This window comes from Etheostoma cragini, chromosome 2 (assembly GCF_013103735.1).
Source record: "Etheostoma cragini isolate CJK2018 chromosome 2, CSU_Ecrag_1.0, whole genome shotgun sequence".
In the NCBI taxonomy this organism is placed as follows: Eukaryota; Metazoa; Chordata; class Actinopteri; order Perciformes; family Percidae; genus Etheostoma; species Etheostoma cragini.
This window is the reverse complement of record NC_048408.1, coordinates 23,745,314-23,755,487: the sequence shown is the minus strand read 5'-3', so window position 1 is coordinate 23,755,487 and position 10,174 is coordinate 23,745,314. Positions and strand designations below refer to the sequence as shown.

General features: G+C 40.1%; 2 protein-coding genes across 2 annotated transcripts in view; one reads left to right on the top strand and one right to left on the bottom strand.

The window, feature by feature from the left end:
• Window positions 1–3,057: 3,057 nt before the first annotated feature.
• Window positions 3,058–5,534, bottom strand: inab (internexin neuronal intermediate filament protein, alpha b). The gene is made up of 3 exons (XM_034861579.1): window positions 4,469–5,534; window positions 3,847–3,971; window positions 3,058–3,746 (listed from the first exon to the last, which is right to left on the bottom strand). The coding sequence occupies exons 1-3, from the start codon at window positions 5,498–5,500 to the stop codon at window positions 3,473–3,475; spliced, it is 1,431 nt and encodes a 476-aa protein (XP_034717470.1). The 5' UTR covers window positions 5,501–5,534; the 3' UTR covers window positions 3,058–3,472.
• A 3,072-nt stretch (window positions 5,535–8,606) lies between these two features.
• nt5c2b (5'-nucleotidase, cytosolic IIb) overlaps window positions 8,607–10,174 on the top strand; it is a 20,760-nt gene continuing 19,192 nt past the window's right edge. Inside the window, exon 1 of the mRNA XM_034861526.1 lies at window positions 8,607–8,897. The gene's annotated coding sequence lies outside the window, so the exon portion shown is untranslated. The remainder of the gene's footprint in view (window positions 8,898–10,174) is intronic.

The window sequence follows — 10,174 nt, the reverse complement described above, 5'->3', positions numbered from 1 at the left end:
ACAAAGATTAACATACAGTTCAGCAGCGGGTAATCCATCATACGTTTTAAAAACACATCTGCGCTGTGGCCCTGAGGAGCAGAAGAAAGAACATATCTCCAAGAAAGAGGTCGAGGTGGCATTGCTTTCCAGCCTGCATTGCTCCAAAGAAATATTTATTTTAACAGATGAATCAGAGCAACAAATGTATTTTTCCTCTGGCCTGAAAACATGCCAAATAGGACATTACAACATTGCCACTAAACACTGAACTCTACATGTTAATAGATAAAATAGCTTTTCTTTAGCTACATATTTCCCTCCATTTGCTGCATCAATCTAAATGTGCAAAAGAAATAAAAACTCCCCACTTAGACGGAGTTTACATGGTGACCATGCTACAGATGAATGGCATGTTATAATCATATACTACTGTAGAATTCTGTGAATGTTCTTCCCGTTCTATTCCTAATCTTTTTGAATCTCATCATCATTAATCAGTGTTGGAGGAAGTAAAAGTACCAATATCACAGTACAGAAACATGCTATATTCTATACACTATACTCAAAATACCAATAGTAAAAGTACCAATTATGCAGAATGGCCCATTTCAGAATTTTGTGAAATGTATTATATTATTATTATAACTGATGCGTTAATGTGTACTTCACTGTCACTTAAATGTAGCAGCTGGTAAGATTACATTAAGTTTATTTATTGATGATATATTTGTTTTATGAATTTGAATTTGCAAAGTCAATAGTAATATGAAATAAATTAAGTGAAGTAAAGAGTACAACATTTCTCTCTGAAAGGTAGCTGAGTAAAGGTATTAGGTAGGATAAAATAGAAATACCCACATCAAGCTCCGTTCAAGTACCTCAGAATTATATTTAATTGCAGTACTTGAGTAAATGTACTTAGTTACTTTCCACCAGTGGTATTAATGCTGTTACATAGGCTGTGTACATGTATATGATATGATATGATCCTTTTTAGACCACTAAAAAGTGGGTGTTGCATAAACACAATGAAAACATGAGCAGCCTCAATAATGTCAAGTTTTTATTGATATATATGGTGTCTTACAGCAATACATAGTAATAACAGTAAAGAGAATAGCATGTCAACTACATTCAATCCCCATGCTTTTGTAGTCATGGTAGCTCTAATAAACACTAATAAAGAGATAATAATGATTAAACACTCCACTGAACAGAATCACACATGTCACACAAATGGCCAAAAACAAAGCTGCTGGTGTTTTAAGGCATTTCACATCCTATAGCTATTTCTTCTATGGCTAAGTCTTGATTTTGTTGATGTTGATTTTTGTATCGGGGATCCACCGTGTTTTCAGAAAATGCTTGATGTTTTTCCCCCCATAAAGTGGTGTTGCATGTGCACTTAGAAAGGTTTGACAGTGCAGTAGTTGTAGGTTAATAGTGGCACCATTGACAACTCCTTTGGTTTTACAGTGTAAAGATAAAGGCTTGACATTTGCAACCGTGAACTAGGAAATGCTGCTTACATTTTTCAGTTCTTGTACCTGTAAATGTGAGATTTTTCTACTGCTTTACATTGGAATTCTTTTATCCATAAAACAAAATGCCTAGTTTTCAGATTTTTCTCCCCCTAAATAATTCCAGTTATGATAGGCCACTGTGTAGAGATACAGACACACTCACTACACTACTCACTTACTTAAGATAATTATCACAAGCCTCAAGTAAAACAGCAGGAACCTAATCCAGAACATTCTTCCATACAATCAGTTGTTTTTTTGTTTTAATTGTAAGTGCAGCTTGTCAGGGCGTGGTTCGCCGTCACCAGCAGCAGGAGAATAAGCTTTGTTAAAGTCGGCAGTGCGTAAGCAGAAAAGAACAAGTTACACGTCTCTCATACTGAGGGGTTTTAAGTGGTGAGGTTGTACTACAACAGACATTTTCTCCAGTCATGGCCACAGTTGTAAGTAGAGAAAGGTCAAGTTGTTGCTTCTGACTTGGCATGTTTAGAGCGATGATGGCACGGTTTTCTACTGGCTGAGTGTTATGGTATGGATCCTGGGACTTAAAGCATCTTCAATGGGAAATGGTGTGGAATATGCACACTATACATAGACGGTTTCAAATCCCTACTTCTTTCTTATTATATTAGCTGCATTTCGCTTCCTTTACAGCATCTTTGCTTAACTCTTTTCCCTGTATCCTTTGTAGCAAATTGTGCAAACTGTTAACCAAATTTGGTAGTTTTTACCTACCAAGATAAGTGCCATAACAAGGATTTTTACATTTTCATAGCATCAACATCTGCCAATAGTCACACCCTGCAGTGAGAGTTACACTCTACACTTGAGTTATTAATAAGTTGTGTGCATGATGGTGCTCAATATTGTAGATGGTGGAAAGCAAAGCATGAGCTGGCATTTTAACTCCAAACATGAAATTGTGTCCAATGAGAAATGGGCCAATGAATTCCATGCAAGCTTTACATCTACATACATCACGCAAAATGATGCTCTATGAATAACTTTGTATTCTTGTTTTGCTTCAAATCTCATTTCAATACAAAGGAAATACAAATATTAAGCTCCAATTTTGGAGCTTAATATTTGTGATTTTGGAATCCAATTTTGAGAATTGAACTTTACCAGGAAGGTAAAAAGGAGTTGGAAGAGAATGACTTTCATACTGTTGTCCACCACAGTCAAGTCATTGATGCACCAATGGGATCAAACAAAGTGTGCAAGAGCACATTTTGCTTTTGAACTCAATTTTTAGTAAATAGACCCAAAGTAATGGCTCAATAAACTATCAAATATTATTTTTTATTTTGGCTGGTTTACGCTAACTAATTAAGTAAACTATTATAAGATTATTGTTTGTTTGTTTTGTATGTATGTAAGTGGATGCACAAACATGCGTCCATAGGAATGTGTTGATAATCTCACAGCTTGTGGTATTGTGTATTAGTGAATAGCCAGTTTAGAATTAACATCTACCGTATTTCAGCATCACATATTGTGTTGTATTATGTAACATCCGCCCAAAGTGTGAAAGACTGAATATTGTATATTGAAAGACCATACTTCTGTATGAGATGCTACCTATGTGCTTGTCATTGCTTGATGCTGAGTGTGAGAAGGAGAGAAGAGAGCACTGTGGTTTTGTATTGAGTGATGGTTACAGTAAAGTTATAATGGATTCACTTTGAGTAACATGTGAGGGACAAAGGGGACAGGGAAGGATAATCCCACATAACAACAAACATCTAGCTCCCACACTCAACACACTTGTGGACATCCAACACACACTAGTGCAAAAAGAAACCATGATGATTTTACTATATAATACTATATAATAAGGTGGATTTGCTATCATCTTAGATCCCCACAAGTGCTGAAGTGGCCAAGAGTTTGTTTTAGCATGGGAAATCAAGAGAGACGTATAGGTTTGCATGGTAAAGGGAAAACTTAAGGTGTCAAAAACCAGCTTAGTTTTTCTGATTGGTGGGAATATCGCTGGGGTCTTGCTGCTTCTCCATCTTTTTGGTGGTGACCACCGTCTCCTCATAAATTTCACGCTGGGTCACCTTGCCTGCAGACTTGCTCTGCTGCTGGTCCTCGTCCTCCCTCTTGGAGCCCTTGCTGGAGCTGGTGTACATACGGCTCTGGTAGTTGTAGCCTTGCCCAACACTTGAGCTCATGGAGGAGCCGGGATAGCTGATCCCTGTCCCGATGCGGGTCTCCTCCCCTTCCAGTAGTTTCCTGCAAAGAGGATGATAGAGGGAAGTGTTTAGAAAGACTAGAGATAAAATAACATAACACACACACACTAAATGTTTGTACCTTAGAGAGAAGAACCTACCTGTAAGCTGCAATTTCAATATCCAGTGCCATCTTGACGTTGAGCAGATCCTGGTACTCCCTCAGGTGACGAGCCATCTCGCTCTTAGTGGCCCTCAGCTCATTCTCCAGCTCTACCATGTTGTCCTAAGGACAATCAAACAATACAAGAAATATGGTACAGGACTCAAGATTTCAAAAAAGAAGAATAAAGGAAATATGCAGTGCCCAGACAAAGACCTCCGTCAATCCTATTGTTAACCTGAACATTATGTTGCTAGGAATTCAAGTCGTTTATGAGCAAAATGGGTTGAAATGTTTGTCTTGGAAACATGCGCTCAGTTGGGATGGCTGATTCCAAAACAACACTGAAATGACTCCTTCACAGCATATAGGCTACACTCAGTGGGCGTTGTCAGATGCAGCTGCTGAGCGTCTGTACCAGGGGAATGAGTTTCAGCACCACGGACAGAGCTCAGCTGCTCCTGATATTCTTAGTATTCCTCTGACATTCACTTCTTAAGAGATAAGAATTGCTATAGAATGTCTTCATTTCAATGTAAATGAACTTTTATGAGCATGAAAAATAAAATGGCTGATTTTTAATCCTTTTGCGGTTAACAAGTCATAACAAAGGTGAGTACCTGGTAGTTTCCTATCTCCACATTGTGCCTCTCTTCCATCTCCCTGAGTTGCTTTTCCATAGACTCGTTGGTTCCCCTCAGACTCTCTATCTCGATTGTCTTGGACTGCAGCTGCCTCCTGAACTCGTTCAGTTCCTCCCTGCCCGCGCGAATGGCGTCGTTACTCCGGGTGGCCTGCTCGGACAAGTCGGCGAACTTGGTCTTATACCACTCCTCGGCTGATTGCATGTTCTTGGATGCCATGGACTCGTATTGTCCGCGAATCTCTTTGAGAGCGGAGGTGAGGTCCGGCTTGGACACCTCCATCTCCACAGACACCTGGGCAGCGTGGATCATGTCCGTCAGCTCGGCCACCTCCTCTTCGTGCACTTTCCTGAGGAAGTTGATCTCGTCCAGCAGGGATTCCACCTTCTTCTCCAGGTCCAGGCGCACCATGGTGGCATCATCCACATCTTTCCTAAAAGCCTTGAGGGTGGCCTCCGCGTCCTCCCGGGCGCGGTACTCCTCTTCGTATTTCCCCCTGAGCTTCTGCAGGTCGTCTTCAATACAATCCCTCTCTATGATGAGCTGGGTCTTCTCTCCGTTCAGCTCTTCCAGCTGGGAGCGCAGTTCGCGGATCTCTTGTTGGTAAAGCTCAGCCAGGCGGGACGGCTCGGTCTGCCGTTGGCGCAGAGCACTCAACTCCGTCTCCAGCACTTTGTTGTGCTGCTCCAAGTTGCGCACTTTCTCGATGAACATTGCAAAGCGGTCATTAAGACCCTGCATTTGTTCCTTCTCATTGGTGCGGACGATTTTGAACTCATTGTTGAGGACGTTGCTCTGTGTCAGGTCGAAGGTCTCCAGTGGCATAGAGCGACCGGACTTTCTGTTGTATGAGCCCAGAGATGAGAAATTACTCCGGGTTGCTGAAGAGGAACGGTAACCTCCCCGGGACACGTTCACTGTCCGCGACGGAGAGGACGCATAACGGGGAGAATCCCCGAAGATCTTCCGGTAGGAGGAGGAGGAAAAGACTTCAGATCCGTAACTCATGTTGGCTTGAATGGAGACAGAGCAGAGCAGTGGGCGCGTCTCCTTTTTATAGGGGGACCAACCCAATCGCTCATTAATGCCCAATGACTCAATATTCCCCCGTGAGTCAGGGAGCCCCGTAGCCCAAATATGCTAATCAATACTAAATATTGTGCTGAATTTCCTTCTAATTAAAGTAAGTCTACAATTTTCCCGACATTGGCAACGATGTGCGCAGTTGAAACTGTTCTTTGTGTGGAGCAGATGGAACTGTCCTTTTTGGCGCAGTGGTGCATCAGCTTATGTTGTACATCTATCCTATACTTAATAGAGTGACATCATATTGAAATATTATTCCAGAAGAAAATCTTTAGCTTTTGGTAGCCTGTCTCAATGTATTTGTAGCTGAGAAAAACGTTTTTCAGATTAGCTCTAAAAGTTCTTAAAGAACCCTTACCCACTCTAAATCCAAATTCATGTGAGGTCTGCAAGTGATTTTGAGATAGAACAATGACGGTGTACTTTAATTTAAAACTATATTCTTATCTTAACTAGTAGCAAACAACTAAGCTTGGAAAGGTAAGGCAAAGCACGTTCATTTATGGAACACCTTCATGTACACAGAGGTCATTCAAAGGGCTTTACAGGCAAAACAACAAAAAACAATATAGCCTACAATAAGATACATGAAAGGACAGACACATTTTATAAAGATGGAAACACGTTTAAAACCTAAATTAATAAAGTAATTAAAAGTACCATAAAAGAAGACTAACAGAAAACAGTCTAACTTAGTTTAAAAATTGGTAACCGTGTTGGCGCATGTCTGAGATCTGATGGAAACTGATTCCAGCTGTGGGCAACACATTTGGAATGAACTCACCACTAACTGACCAGTCCTACATATCAGTGTTGTCAAACACATTGCAGTGCCACTGTCCACAAAACTCAATTCTGCAGAAATTAATAGGGTTTTAAAGATATCAAATGAAAGAACGTGTGTTTGAATGAATGTTTCAAAATAGATAAATAATACATTCATAATAAACGTGCTGGAAATGGACGGCAGAACATGAGAGAGGTGAGTTTCACTTGAAACTTTTAAATTTGTTGACCTGCTGACTGACATCAACAGGAATAGGTATTAAATGAGGACTTATCATTTGAAAATGAAGTTGTTCATCATGCAATCATCAGTCCAATAGGTAAGATGATTTAACAAATAAATAAGTAATCAAAAGTGCCCAATATCAAATGTCTATGTGCCTGTGAGTGATCCTTTCAGTAACTGAATGCTCCTGGGCACAAATGATGTAAAGGCAAAGTAAAGTTAAGATAATACTTGTTTTGTGTGGTGCATATGTAGTTTTGCTGGACTCCAATGAAAACAGGATCCCTACTGGCAAGCCTTTGCTGCCCTCTGTTGTCAAATTGCAGCAAACTACAAGCAAACATGAGTGTAGGAACACTTGGTACACAGCCATGTAAGTACATCAACTATAATAGTGAATGCACGCTACAGTATGGTTATGTTAATTGATGAAAGATGAACGGGTAAACTGACAAATAGCTGATTATGATTTTCCCAAAAATAAAGCATTGGGCAAAGAGCCAACAGTCAGGTCAGGCAGGTCAACCTTGATTGGTGCCATTCTCAGGCTGAAATGATGATACCATTCACCTGAGAGACACACATTTGATGCAGAATATTCAAACATGAGCCGCTGAGATGGCCCATAAGTGCGCTGAGAGCTTTTCTGCCTTTTGCTTAAAATATACAGTATGCTGATATCAAACAGTGTTGCAAAGAATGCTGCCCTGCAAGCCAAAGTAAATTAGTTTACGGCAGGGGAGACACGTATTTGGAATGACAAAGTCAATAGAAGACCTTTTTATTTACCACGTTATCTGCAAAAATGCATTTTTGCCTTCTTTGCGCTGTGTAAGTTTGGAAGCCATATATTAAAGTAAACATATTTGCACCCATAGCTTTGACTTTGCACGCAGGCATGATGTATCTGAAATGAAACCCTGACTGGGGTTACTGACCTATAACTTCCATGGGTATTTGAGGTTGTTCGTATCAAAAGGGTAAACAGACTTTTAGCCCTTTTTTAGTCCTCTTAATTTCACAACAGTGTGACAAGACAATGACAAGTCATTGTTTAATTTCAGACCCACAGCAAAAAATGTGCCATTGTCCAAATACTCATGGGATGCATTGGAAATATGCTAACTGACACTGTTCAATATCCAGTGGTGGAAAGTAACCAAGTAGGCTACATTTACTTAATTAACTACAATATTGAGGTGCTTGTGCTTTGCTACTATCAAAACTTCTTAGATGTTTTTATTTATTTGCCTGAAGCCCAAAAAGGCTATTATTTCACCAAAAAGCAAAGTATAGACAAATAAATGCAAATGTATACAGTTTTGTTCTTTCTTTCCAGATTTATCATGACCCCTTCAGATTTATCTGGGGACCCTTTGGAGCAGGCCCCACCGTTGATTGGTAACCACAGGAATTACCTAATTAACTGTATCTAAAGAAGATAGATCCACCTTGAGCAGTTACAGCAGTAAAATGTTACCTGTTGCATCATTATTAACAATCTCATAAATTCATACATAATACAATTTCAGTTACAGATTTAAGGTATGAGTAATTTTACATTACTTCAAGTGCATTTTGCTGGTTACAATTCTGTATTTTTAATTGAGTATTTTTACACTTTTCTTTTAAAAGTTGTTTTTGCAACTTTTAAAAGATCTGATTACTTCTTCCATCATGAAATCCATCACGGAGTACACATGTTGTCAGATATGGCTCCACCTGAAGAGCTGTTAATGCAATCAGCCAACATTAGAGAACTTATCTTTACTTTGTAAAGAAGAACAAAGCTGGACAAGGTAAACAGTAACATTTTAAACAAATAAAAATTGTCGGAACAAGCTAAATGGATGCAATCCATCTAAAGTAGGTCTCCTCTCCCCGTGGTTGTGGTCAAACCGATAACAGAACAGATGCAAAGCCGTGGTGTCACGTGTCTGCGCCACGGCCACAGATAGTCCCGCCTACTCTTGATAGACAGGAGATAAACACCTCCCTCTGAACGTCTCATAACAACAGCTGGTAGAGCACGAAGAGAGAAAGAGAGAGAGAGAGAGAGCGAGAGAAAGAGAAAGAGAAAGAGCGAGCATAGGCGCACGAGAGAGAGAGAGAGAGAGAGAGAGAGAGAGAGAGAGAGAGCACAGGCACAGGCACAGGCACAACAGAAACACTCATCTGCTGCCTGGCTGTACAGTGAAGACAGAAAGAAGAAAGCACACATTCGCAATTTTTCTCCGACTTTTACACAGCTCAAGACGCATGCTCAGACTAACTGACGGTGCAGTTGTTTTATTCAGGAACTCAGAGGTGAGTACAGTAATGCCAGTCACGGCTAAACGCAGTAAAATCTGCCCCAACACTTTGTGGCTTTGTTTTTGCATCACAACCAGCTAGCGCGTTAGCTTACCCGGGATCACTTTTTTTCGTCTTTCTCAGCAATGTCGGATAAAAGAGAGCATGAAATAGGCTGTTTGAGCGGACTGTTAGCTAGCTAAGTTAGCTTCTACAGTTGAGGAAATATCGGGACGTTGTTTGGTGTGATAACGTTAACCCCACAAGGGGTTTCTTACAAATGGGCTGTTAGCTTGTGTAGATACTTTTACAGTGGTTTTAGCTAGTCTCCCACCGTTCACTGTGGGTCTAGCTGAATAGCCCTTCATGTTTATACAGTCAAAGACAATAGTTTTCACATAAATGACACCTTAAATTTAGTGACAGTCAACGTTACGTGTACGTTAGTGTTGTTCGAGATTAACGCTGACGTACTGTCTCACTCTCAAGATTTACCTGAGGCAACAAAGCCTGTTTACAAGTTGTTTTCAGCCTTTTCAGATTATGTTTGCAGTGAAATCGTGAAGGTTTTCTTATTGCTAGGCTGTGAACCTTTCCAAGCCAGAGCTCCCTTCAGACCCAAGTGGACCCAGGTCATGCCATGGGTTAAGGTGTCATAAAAGCATTAGCCCAAGAAAAAATAAAACATGCATTGGAGTCACTGAACACAATTTCACAAAGGGCTAAATGTGTTATTGCTAACAACTGTTCATATTCTCATAGAACAGTAGAGTTCAGAATGTAAAAAAACAACATGTTGGCAATTTTGTTTACTTTCCTCTAAAGTTAACATTTATAATGAACAAACGCATGTCAGCAACAAACATTGCATTGTCTGCAGTGTTTGTTGACAATTCACCTCTGCTTCAGTATGCAAGTCTTATTTGCATTTGTGCTTGTGCTGGCACACAGAACAAGAAAGTTGCCCTCCTCTGCTTTTCCTTCCTGTGGCCCAGCCTTTCCAGTGACAGGACAGTGATAGTGTCAAAAGAGACGTACAACTCAAGCCATTAAGACTAGACTAGGCTTACATTCCATTTAGGCTGGCAGGAATTCCTGAGACTTTGCCACATATTTTTTTTTTCTACTTTGGCCTTTCCTTTGGTCCAAACCTGCTTGTGTGTGATCTGATGCATTAACCAAACAACCAGACTCCATCAAGATATTTCCGTAAATACAGTAAATCTTGTTCCTCCAGTCAAAGATATCAATACTAAAAGTGCCTGGAATTGAATTTATTTTGACTAATTTGT

Bases quoted from the DNA above. Each gene is read 5' to 3' on its own strand.
- inab (XM_034861579.1), bottom strand. From the start codon at position 5,500: ATGAGTTACGGATCTGAAGTCTTTTCCTCCTCCTCCTACCGGAAGATC. The intron at 3,972-4,468 runs GTACTCACCTTT...GATTGTCCTTAG, and splicing joins TGGAGATAGGAAACTACCAG to GACAACATGGTAGAGCTGGA. The intron at 3,747-3,846 runs GTAGGTTCTTCT...TCCTCTTTGCAG, and splicing joins ATTGAAATTGCAGCTTACAG to GAAACTACTGGAAGGGGAGG.